The 11,484-nt window shown below is 40.0% G+C and overlaps 2 protein-coding genes across 14 annotated transcripts; both read right to left on the minus strand.

Moving 5' to 3' along the window:
- Window positions 1–3,641: 3,641 nt before the first annotated feature.
- Window positions 3,642–7,488, minus strand: LOC306877808 (caspase a-like). Its single transcript, XM_079429785.1, has 7 exons — window positions 7,150–7,488; window positions 6,206–6,366; window positions 5,884–6,060; window positions 5,488–5,725; window positions 5,243–5,353; window positions 4,874–4,983; window positions 3,642–4,748 (listed from the first exon to the last, which is right to left on the minus strand). Exons 1-7 carry the CDS (start codon window positions 7,418–7,420, stop codon window positions 4,641–4,643), a joined length of 1,176 nt encoding a protein of 391 aa, XP_079285911.1. The 5' UTR covers window positions 7,421–7,488; the 3' UTR covers window positions 3,642–4,640.
- Window positions 7,489–7,555: 67 nt separating this feature from the next.
- LOC306878406 (uncharacterized protein) lies at window positions 7,556–11,148 on the minus strand. 13 transcript variants are annotated; one of them, XM_079430749.1, is made up of 9 exons: window positions 11,068–11,148; window positions 10,742–10,825; window positions 9,975–10,085; window positions 9,779–9,868; window positions 9,476–9,673; window positions 8,908–9,147; window positions 8,679–8,797; window positions 8,219–8,516; window positions 7,556–8,045 (listed from the first exon to the last, which is right to left on the minus strand). In XM_079430749.1, exons 2-8 carry the CDS (start codon window positions 10,821–10,823, stop codon window positions 8,241–8,243), a joined length of 1,116 nt encoding a protein of 371 aa, XP_079286875.1. In that variant the 5' UTR covers window positions 10,824–10,825; window positions 11,068–11,148; the 3' UTR covers window positions 7,556–8,045; window positions 8,219–8,240. The 13 variants fall into 13 exon arrangements, 11 of the variants coding, with proteins under 11 accessions (XP_079286875.1, XP_079286872.1, XP_079286871.1 ...); XM_079430746.1 differs by having other exon boundaries at window positions 7,707–8,038; window positions 8,233–8,516; window positions 9,975–10,052; window positions 11,068–11,146; XM_079430745.1 differs by having other exon boundaries at window positions 7,714–8,045; window positions 9,975–10,052; window positions 11,068–11,146.
- Between the last annotated feature and the right edge of the window lie 336 nt (window positions 11,149–11,484).

Below are 11,484 nucleotides of genomic sequence, written 5' to 3' on the forward strand. Positions count from 1 at the left end.
AGCAGTCACGTAGGATTGGAGGGTCCTGGGAGAAACTGCTTGGAGGATAGTGTCGAGCGATGCGTCAAGCAGGGGTTTTAACGGGTGGGTTACGGGAATATTAGTTCTGAATAGCGAGGTACTGGAGTTGGGAATTGATCCGCCTCTGGAGCCAGCGTCCTGAATTTCTGAGAGGATCTGTGCGCGGATGTTTTGGGATACTGCTGGTGGTTCCATAGCGACGGCGTTGGACGGAACGGGCATCGGTGTTGCTGTGAACAGAGAATAAGGTGATTTATGTTGTAAAACAGAACTGGGAAGGGTATAAGCCGGGTCTGCAAATGACGGCGGCGGCCTCGCGCTTGGATGACCTGCTGTGGTTTGAAAAGGAAAGTTAGTTGGAGGATATGGAGGAATAGAAGGATTATATGATGAAAAATTAGCTTGAGCTGCAAGCGGAGGCGGGCCCGTGCTTGTTTGAGCTACTGGAGCTGCAGGCCACTGAAAGTGGGCGGGGTTGTAACCTGTTGGGTGAAACTGTTGGAGTGGTTGGACCTGTGCTGCTAGCGGTGATAGCCTCGCGCTAGTGTCTGTGACAGGAGCTGGAGGCCACTGAAAAGGAAAAGGGTTATAAACAGCGGGAGTATGAAACTGAGTGGTTGTGGGGAGGCCGCTGGGCCCGGCTGTATGCGGCGCTGTGGCAGCAGAAGCCGTGGTGGAGGGCTGGGCCTCATTGAGAGGTGGGGGTGCCATGGCGGAATCTGGTGCGCGGCCCAGGCTCGCTGAAGGCTTGTTGCTGCGTTTTGATGGGCGAAGCGATCCGGATCCTGTGCGGGAAGATGACGGTGGTGATTGGGCAGGCGATTTTTGGGCCCTGCGGGCTTTGCTCTGCCTGTGGGTCGTCTTGGGAGTTGACTGTAAGGAAACATACAGATCATACAGCTCCGCCTTGTTCATTTTCCGCGAAGCTTGTACGTCTGAATTCCCCAGTGCTTGTTTTAATCCCGCTACGGTCCAATTCCTGATAGGTGGGATCGTCGGGACGGCCGAGCGGTAGGAGGAAGCCGGAGAAGAAGATGGAAGTCTTGCCGGGGGCGGTGAAGACTGGCCGCGGCGTCTTGGTGAGCGCAGGGCTGTTCGGGCCGATGTGCGGCCGCGTGAAGAAGCCTGGGGCTCAGGTGCGACGTCCGGCGTAGGAGGTATGGTCGTGGGACCGGTGGAATGCGCAGGTGCATCCCTGGCAAAGTTTATTTCTTCGTCGGAGGAAGAGCTTAGACGTTGAGACATGCTGCAAACTGTCAATGGAATGAGGTGAGACTGCTGAGTGTATATATACCTCTTACCATTGATTGCTGAGTGCTCTCCACTTGTGTTAATTATCTGAACGAGCTCCTCCCGAACTTTGTTAATAAAACATCATTTGTGGTTTTGTATAACACACAACAAAAAAAACAATGTTTCCAAATTAATTGGAATTGCCGGGCAGACTAACTTGTATCAGAACAGGTAGAACAGCTTTGGCATCGACGCTCTGGCTTTACATGCCATTTGTCTGAAGCCACCCATCATATCTGAGCAGTCAAAGCGTTGAATAACCTGTAAAAAGAGAACATAATGAACATCGGTGACAATAAACTAACATTCTGAAGGTTGTGAAAAATACTTCTGATCTTTTGAAAGAAACACAATTAGATTGCAAAAGTTGCTCTTGCATCAGTGTGGTTTACCTATAGAGAAATCTTCATTCATTAATGGAATTAGGTGCTTTTAAACGTTAAAAAAACAATAATCAAACTGATATTTAATAAGCTGCTTTGGAAAATATGTTTTGGTGGAACTTATTCATGAATTAGTGGACTGTCCAAGATTTTTTGGGGGGGTTGGTTATGATTCCCTCCAATTAAAAAAAAATAGTTATCTTCAATGAAAAACAGATGCTTACTAATACATACACACATATACAGTACATATATGAATGCACAGACAAATATAGGATTTTTTTTTACCTGGGGTTCAGGACATCATAGAAATGAAGTCTCTCTTTGTAAATCATCGCCCTATATTTCCAATGGCTCATCAGGCTCACTGTCGCTGGCCCACAAGCGTCCACTCTCCCCTGAATAGATATTTGGATAAGAATGTGTAAGCCTTGTTCAACAGGACTTTAGGAGGGAGATACAATCTACAATCACAGGTGAGATGTAACTAATGATATCCAGAGAACTCAAATAGAAAAAAGACTGAACTGCATTTTATTCGTACCACCCCTGCAGGCTTGGATAAGAATAACCTATGGTTTGTCACGCAGACCTGGACAATTCGCAGTGTTCAGACAGTGGTAGATGCCAGGCAGCGAGCACAGGGTCCACTAGAGGATGTCGGACCATCAAGAAGTCTGTTTCTGATTGTTTGGTCAGAGACATTCACACCAGTGGCTTGCTGGAGGTCATTTTGTAGGGCTCTGGCAGTGCTCATCCTGTTCCTCCTTGCGCAAAGGAGCAGATACCGGTCCTGCTGATGGGTTAAGGAAATTCTATGGCCCTGTTCAGCTCTCCTAGAGTAACTGCCTGTCTCCTGGAATCTCTTCCATGCTCTTGAGACTGTTCTGGGAGACGCAGTAAACCTTCTGGCAATGGCACATATTGATGTGCCATCCTGGAGGAGTTGGACTGCCTGTGCAACCTCTATAAGAGTCAGGTATCGCCTCATGCTACCAGTAGTGATACTGACTTAGCAAATGCAAAACTAGTGAAAAACAGTCAGAAAAGATGAGTATAGGAAAAAACCGTCAGTGGCCTCCACCTTTAAAACCATTCTTGTTTTGGGGGTCGTCTCATTGTTGCCCATCTAGTGCACCTGTTGTTAATTTCATTAACATCAAAGCAGCTGAAACTGATGAACAACCCCCTCTTCTACTTAACTGACCAGATCAATATCCCAGGAGTTTAATTGACTTGATGCTATTCTCTGATTAAAAAGTGTCCCTTGAATTTTTTTGAGCTGTGTATTTTAGTATAGATTTACAGTAGTAACAACAAATGATATTTTATTATATGATATGATTTATATCATGCTTTTAAATATGATGTTTCATTATAAACGGTGATTATCTCTATGGAAACCCAACATAATATATTATATTTACTGCCATTGTGGAGAGCAAACGACGCATGACGTGCATGTGCTTGCTTCTGCTTCATGTAAACGGCTGCTTGGAAGCAAGCCCATGCACGTCATGCTTCGTTTACATGAAGCAGAAGCAAGCGCATGCGTCCTGATACTCTCTCCACAATGGCAGTAAATATAATATACTATGTTGTATTTCCATCTTATGTTCCACGCCACAGTAGAAGGTATGAGGAGGAGAAGAATTGTTGAATAAAGTCCTTATTTTTGTTTTCTTTGCGCACAAAAAGTATTTTCATAGCTTTGTAAAATTACAGTTGAACCCCTGATGACACATGGACAATTTTACCGATATCCTTGCTATATGTTTATGGACCTGGGAACATTTCAGTTGCATTGTATATGCAGGGTCAGAGAGCTCTCGGATTTCATCCAAAAATATCTTAATTTGTGTTCTGAAGATGAACGAAGGTCTTATGGGTTTGGAAGGACATGAGGGTGACTAATTAATGACAGACTTTTTTACAAATATTTTTGGGCGAACTACCCCTTTAAAGCATCTGCAAAGAACCACTGATGAAAAGATTCTTTATGGCCACATTTGTTCCAGATTATTATTCTCACATTCATCATTCTAGAAATTTTCTTTAATAGGACTGTTCATAAAATAATTTTGGAAAAAAAAGAACAAGTAACAAGACTTGACAAGATACAGTGCCCTCCACTAATATTGGCACCCTTAGTAAATATGAGCAAAGGCAGCAGTGAAAATTAATCTGCGTTGTTTATCCTTTTGATATTTTTTTTTTTGTAACTTCTGATTCTTTGATAATTTTTTATATTCTTACAGAACATCCCCAAACCCAACATTCAAACCCCTTACAAATGAGGGAGAAGAAAAGAAAGAAAGGAAAAAATAAAATAAATAAATAACAAAAAAGACAACAACAACTGTCGTACATTTTCTTTGCGGAGGAAAATCACTAAAGCAAGTTACATCAATGTTACATTAATATTATACATTAGTTGACCAATCCTAAATTAGATATCTAAATAGTTTGTAATACTTTTCCACCTTTGCAAAACAAATATCCATCTTCATTTGTAGACATGCAGTCATTTTTTTCTGTTTTTTTACTTGACTGGTTTTCATGGTAGTGTAATAGGCCTATCTAATAAAATGTTTTTCCTTCAAAAGTGCACACATTATTATTATCCAATTCAAAGACCTCAGTATAGCTGTAATAAAAAGGAAGAACAATAGGAACTAGCTTTTTTCACTCAACACATTATACACACATTTTTAGAGGATGTGTTAAGGTCTTTGTGGTTTTGTACAAGACAAAAAAAAACAATGTTTGTATAAGACAGGACTTTTATGGATCAGAACAGGTTTTCTCTGCAGAGAAAATACTGTACATCTAAGCCATCAATTCATTTGGAAACAATTACTAAAAATAAAAAAAATTTCAGACATATAGAGACTTGAAATTCATAGATGAGAAGTCAAAAACATGTAGGCAACAACTTTTTTATCAGAGCCCGGGGAACAGGTAGAACAGCTTTGGCATCGACGCTCTGTCTTTACATGCCATTTGTCTGTAGCCCCCCATCATATCTGAGCAGTCAAAGCGTTGAATAACCTGTAAAAAGAGAACATAATGAACATCGGTGACAAGAAACTAACGTTCTGAAGGTTATGAAAAATATGATCTTTTGAAAGAAACGTTATTCACACAGGTTGCTTTTGCAGCAGCATCTGATTTACCTTCCTGAACAGTTCCTCAATGTGATCCTCATGTGCATGCTTCATTAACACATCCACTAGGTTTTGGACATAAAATGTTCCATTCTCAACATGCCTGTAAGATTTGGTGTCTGTAGAGAAATTTCAATAATGGAATTAGGTGCTTTTAAACTTTAAAAAAACAATCAAACTGATATTGAATATGCTGCTTTGGAAAATATGTTTTGGTGGAACTTGTAAGTGAACTGTCCAAGAATTGTTTGGTTGGTTATGATTAAAAAAGTTAAGTGCATCTTCAACTAATGAAAAACATAGTTCAGATTATTAAAATTTTTTCTTATATATAAAATAATCTAGGCTGAATGCACAGACAAATATAGGATTTTTTACCCGGGGTGCAGGACATCAGAGAAATGAAGTCTTTCTCTTTGTGCACAAAGTCATCACCCTCTATTGCCTCTTCAGGCTCGCCGTCGCTGGCCCACAAGCGTCCACTGTCCCCTGAATAGATATTTGGATAAGAATGTGTAAGCTTTGTTCAACAGGACAACAATCTACAATCACAGGTGAGATGTTACTAATGATATCCTGAGAACTCAAATAGAAAAAAATAATGAACTGCATTTTATTCCTACCTCCCCTGCAGGCTTGGATAAGAATAACCTTTGGTTTGTCACGCAGACCTGGACAATTCTCAGTGTTCAGACAGCGGTAGATATGATCAACCGGGAAGGTATCAGAGGGATTGGATGCTGAATAATGGACACCCAATATGGCATCCCTTTTGCCGTGGGACATTAGAACCACAAAGGTGCTGTCTGAATGTGCATGTTCTTCACGTCGAGCAAAGTCCTTGAATGCTTTCTCCATGTCCTGCCAATCAAATGAATTCATCGATCAAGACACTTAACATAAAAAGTACAAAAAGATAAACATTTTAGATGCATAATAAGTAAAGGTTTTCAATAAAAAGCTGTATGCATCATCAGAATACTTTTCTCCACTAGTTTCATAAGACCAGAATTACACACCTTTGCAGAGAGATTTCTGTACTTGACAACTTGATAATCCAGCTCCTTTAACAGCCATTCCATGTTTTCTTCATCTCTGCCTGCCCCTCTCCTTGTCATAGACTTATCGTCAAAATCTATGTTGTTGATAAGCAGGGCAAGACGTTTTCTTACAGACTTGTCTTTTACTTCGTAAATCTAATAAAAACAACCAAGAGATATTAATGCAGAAACCAATTCAATAGCAGAGTAGAGCAACTGTCATTCATGCAACAGTAAAATGATCTCTGTATCATTATTAGAAATAATATTAACAAAAATGATGAATCTGATGAATACTTGCCTCCCGTCCTTTTTCTCTTATAATTGTGTTTTTAAATTGTTGGCTGCATAGAGTAAGATGCAATTCTTTGTACCAATCATCTGATAGAGCAAGCTCAACCTTCGGACCCTGATTTGCTCCATAGTCTACTACATCCCCGCGTGACTGGGTCACAGGTAAACCTAGAAAGCAGAACACAGGTCATAAGCATATCCCATTTTAAAATATAATATTCTTCACCCCTATGTTTTTAATGTATTTGATTTGATTTTTATTCCATTCCAACCTGAAACCCGAGATTACAGGTCCCCAATATTCTAAGTTTGTGAAACTTTTGTAGAGAACTCATCAATAACACACTTTTTAAGGTGCTAATGCATTTGAATCGAGATTAAATAAATACCGGAACGAAACGAATCTGGTGTTTTTGATGCAAAGAACAGTTATGCTGGAAACCAGAGGTGCCCAGACTTTTCACAATGAAGGGCCAAAAATTAAATGTTGCATTATATCCAAATACGTTACATTTATAAAAATACAAAAAAATTAAATTCACTTCCAGTATATTCTCCAGATTTCAATCATTTAGACATGAAGATATGCTCCAATAGCATGCTTTCCCACCTGTTTGTAGCCTATATATATATATATATATATATATATGATATGGTGGGTCATTATTAGCCAACTTTGGTCCTCAGGCCCTGGTTTGGGCACCTCTGTTGTAAACCTGAACAGTGAATGATTTTTCAAAAGTTATGTTAAAGACAGCCTACATAAGGAGTTGATAAGAAGTGTTTTAAGTAGTGAAATTTTATAAATATAAATATATTTTTTATTAATATTACAACTTTCCTGTATTCAAGTTTTTTGTTTTAAATGACTGATTTATGTTTGTTTTAAGACCTGAAACGATCGGCAACATATTTGTCTTTGTATTTGTCATTTTACAATAGTTTACTTACTGTGTCCTGGTTTCTCTTTGAGCTCCGTGGCTTGTTCATTAAAGCCAATAGCCTCTAAAATCTCGATCGTTACAGGAACTGCACCAGCCGATGTGAAAGCGTTCACCATTAAATCGGCGAGATCTAAAGAATCTTGAACTTTTTCGATTTGAGCTCGTCGTACGCGCGGCTCTGTCCTCCGGTCGCACAATTTGCTTTTAAACTTTCTCTGACCTCCCTCCCCCAGATCATCAAAAATATCTTGCAGATGATCCTTAGCAGTCTTCGCCATGATTGCTCAGACGCTCCGTTCCTCTTCCAGTGGCTGTTGAACCCTTTCACTGAGGCTTATACAAGCATACGCCCCCTGTGATCTCAGTGGGTCGCCTGCAGGTTTGTTTCACTTTTCTTTTCTTTTTTTTTTTTTAGTCGATAACCATAAATGCTCATGCACTCTACATCTGTAGGTGACGTGCGCCTTTTAGAATCCATATCATCTTCGTTGGTTCTCAGGGTAGCAAATTTTAGAACATTAAGCCATCTGTAATAACGGTGTATAAATCAACTTGAAACCAAGTAACATTTTGTAAAAAGGTGTATACTGTTACATCTTTTATTTACAAGAAGGCACAATCTGATGTCAAAACATCAGTTTACTTGAGAAAAAAAAAATATTTACAAGATTAGTGTAACAACGTCAAAAGAGGTAGCTAACAATGTTTTCTAAAAGGCACCTAACTGCATTTGATGGCTGATTTCAGATCCATTGTTGAAAATCATCCAACTCAGAAGTCCATATCAGTTTAAAGTACATATCTTTGAATGGAACTTCAGTCTTTTCTCTGTCCTTACTATTTCCAGGGCATGACTTCTGATGTCTTACAGTTCATTTAGATGAGGGCTGTCCAAACTCGGTCCTGGAGAGCCGGTGTCCTGCAGAGTTTAGCTCAGCACATGCATGGAAGTTTCTATATGCCTAGTAAGAGCTTGATTAACTGCTTCAGGTGTGTTTATCTAGGGTTGGCGCTAAACTCTGCAGGACACCGGCCCTCCAGGACCGAGTTTGGACAGCCCTGATTTAGATAATTACGGGCATTTGAAAACATTCTTCTCTAATGTGCCCAGGACTCTGTGGTTTCCTCCGATCTGGCTGTGTTTACAACAGACTGTGGGGATGCGCCATTTGATGGTGAGATGTTTAAACTTGCAAAGACCTCGTGTGCTGTTTTTCCAAGCATTCCTTGCACGTCACAAACAAAGCGGTAGACGTAACGCTTCCCCGCCGTTTTGTGAATGATGTTTTTGTGGTAGTAGTAGCGCAGGCCACGACTCAACTTCTCATAGTTCATTTTTGGCTTGTTCTTACACTGGCCCCACCGCTTCGCCACCTGGAGGATACAAGGGAAACGGTTACATATCTTAAAACAACCACTAAGACCACTTCAGAGCAACCGAGAGAATGTGAAAATGTCAGATGTAAAGATAACAACTGCCCTTTTGCTTACAATGTTTGTATGCACTTTTGTGTTTCGTTGAGCTATGAATCTTACCTCTGCAGGATCGGACATTTTAAACTCCCAACCATCTCCTGTCCAGCTAATAAACGTGTGGCAAGCAGAATCCAGCAGAAGTTCTAGAAGAAACTGCCAAAGCTGGATGGGTCCGGATCCTGATGGACAAAAACGATATTGAGTTATACATCTCAACAAGAACAAATGATTCTCACTCTCTGTTGTGACAAATATTTATGCTTTAGGAGTTTCTATAACACTGCCTCACCTGGATAGGCAGACATAGGTGTCATTTCACCCTCTCTGTCTGATCTTTGAGATGGTGCGTTACGCCTTTTGGCCACACGGGGACAGAACTGCTCAGATGATTTAGCAACTGGAGGTGATGAAGAGGATGCTGGCTGTCCAAGCATGGAAGTGCAGTAACTGGGTGAGGGATAATCAGACCAATATGAAGGCCTGCTCTGTTGCTCTGCCTCATACAAGCCATATGTTCTCTCAGTATCACCTACAAAAGAAAGAGTTAATATTGATATTTAAAAAATTATATATGCAAATATTATATATATATATATATATATATATATATATATATATATATATATATATATTGTCCTAATACAAGAACGCATTTTGGTTTGATGAAAGTTTGAAGAAAGGTTTCGATACACACACATATATACACACATATATACACACACACACACATATATATACACACAATTTACTTAAAACCATTTTTTATCTATCTATCCATCCATCCATCTGGCATGCATATTATGTATTCACAATTATTCGTTATTTATTTATTGCCTATGTGTCTCTCAAATGCCTACCCAGATGGTCCAGATTGACAGCACCGGATGCTCCTCTGTGATTTGGACCTTTCCCAGGTTGGTAATGGCTGCTGGTGTCCATCCCTGGGCTGAATGGACTGCTTTGTGCTGGAGTGCATAGAGGGACGAGGTTCTGGTAGGTTTGATTTGTTTCCTGAAAGGCAACCTGTTGCCTGTCTGCAACCATTCCTTCTGGAACTTTGGAGAAATTACATCATATGAGGCCATGTCACTTAAAAAAGGATTTCTAACATTTTAAGGAGGGGGGGGGGGGGGGATTGAGTGGTGCCATTTGATACTTACTATTAGTATAGGATGCCCAACAGCTAAACTCAGGAAAGGAGTCCAGATTAAAGAGTCCAGAATCAGTGGAGCTAACTGCAAGAGTATGACCTATTAATTAAAAACACACACAAAAAATGTTTGTAATCATTAAAGTACTTGTTTGCATTGTGATTTAATATAATGAATAGGAATATGTACATCATAAGATAGCTACCTTTAGAACTGTGCAAATGGTCCTTCTGGGGCTCTGAATAGGATTCTGGATACTGCTGTTGGGCAGGTCCTTTGCTGTCTAATAAAAAGGACAGGTCTTCACCACTGCAGTCTGGAGGTACATTATCAAAAATGTCAAATGAATGAGAGCCAGGAGAAATGGTTACAATGGATCAATGGATGTAACCTCTTATAAAGTTTTCTACACCTAGTGTGAACTGTGCTAGAAATAAAAGGAAACACTAGTAAAGGGGCCGTGACAGAGTGATGAAGAAGGGTGCAGGAGAGGGGGTGCTAAATCTGTTTGAGGAGGAAGTCTGGAGGAAAGGATTAGGAAGAGAGGGAGGGAGCAGAAAAAGAAAAAAAAGGGTGTATCTTTAACCCGACCACCCCTTTTTTCAACATCCCTGGTTTGGACATTCCTAAATCTCAGAACATGCATAGCCTGACATCCCCTTTTCCTGATGAGCTTTGAATTAGTGCACACAAACAAGATGTCAAGGTCTGATTTTTGGGTTTTGACGGGGGTGTTGCAATGCTGGCTTTGCAGCTCAAGGACAACGGAAATGTTTTGCACGGACATTCAGGAAACAAAGCTGGAGAAATCCTAAATCCCACAAAATCTGACAGATTTTCCCCTTGAGGTCAAATTGGACGTGATAATTGCAAATATGGACTTCGATGTTATCATTTATATACTGAGCAATAACTGAAGATTTAAATTTTTAAACGCTGTGTGGAGAAAAACGTGTCGAAATAAGATATTACCATATGAGCTGAAGTCAAATCCACCAGGAACCTCCTGAGTTCTGAAGTCTTCTGTATAAAATCCAGCCTGATACATTTCCATATCTGAAGAAAAACAACAATTTAGATAATTACCCTAATATGGAATATTCTTTTCATTGGGCTAATTTTTTGTCAGCCTAATTATTCCATTCAAACAGTCTAATTCTCACATCCTGTAGTAGTATAATTTATTAACCATATCCATGTATGTAAAACAGTCCATTATTTTCAATGCCTCAAATACTGATAATACAGATTAAAATCTCAAATGACAGATTAAAATATTTTTGAATAGAAATCCTTACCTTAAAGTTCTCACAGAGTCCTTATTCCAGATATCAAGGATTTGCTACAGCTTCAATCTCTGCCTCAGCTCTGTTGACTGTTTCTGCTTGACTCAGGACCGTTATAAAAAGGCCGTGAGAGATGGGGCGTGTCCACGCGTCTCCTGAAGGAATGAGTCGTGACTGCGATTCCCTCTTTTTACTCCTCGTGACGTCAGACAGGAGTCACGACCACAGATTTGTTACCCTTCCATTCATAGAAAAGGTGTCCATGGGGAGTAGAAAAAACATCACTAGACAGGTTTGACAGACATGTCCCTTCAGACTTTTTTTTCTCTCGAACACGAGACCGTTTTCGTAAATTAAATTACAACTGTTTACTTTCAAAAATAAATGTTATTCGAAGTTCCATTTAGAATCTTTAATATCTATGGAACG

The sequence above is a fragment of the Barbus barbus genome (genome assembly GCF_936440315.1).
Source record: "Barbus barbus genome assembly, chromosome: 12".
NCBI lineage: Eukaryota > Metazoa > Chordata > Actinopteri > Cypriniformes > Cyprinidae > Barbus > Barbus barbus.

Bases quoted from the DNA above. Each gene is read 5' to 3' on its own strand.
- LOC306878406 (XM_079430743.1), bottom strand. From the start codon at position 10,823: ATGGAAATGTATCAGGCTGGATTTTATACAGAAGACTTCAGAACTCAG. The intron at 9,869-9,974 runs GTAGCTATCTTA...TTTAATTAATAG, and splicing joins CCATTTGCACAGTTCTAAAG to GTCATACTCTTGCAGTTAGC. The intron at 8,517-8,678 runs GTAAGATTCATA...TGTATCCTCCAG, and splicing joins AAATGTCCGATCCTGCAGAG to GTGGCGAAGCGGTGGGGCCA.
- LOC306877808 (XM_079429785.1), bottom strand. From the start codon at position 7,420: ATGGCGAAGACTGCTAAGGATCATCTGCAAGATATTTTTGATGATCTG. The intron at 5,354-5,487 runs GTAGGAATAAAA...ATATCTATTCAG, and splicing joins TATCCAAGCCTGCAGGGGAG to GGGACAGTGGACGCTTGTGG. The intron at 4,749-4,873 runs GTAAATCAGATG...CTCTTTTTACAG, and splicing joins TTGAGGAACTGTTCAGGAAG to GTTATTCAACGCTTTGACTG.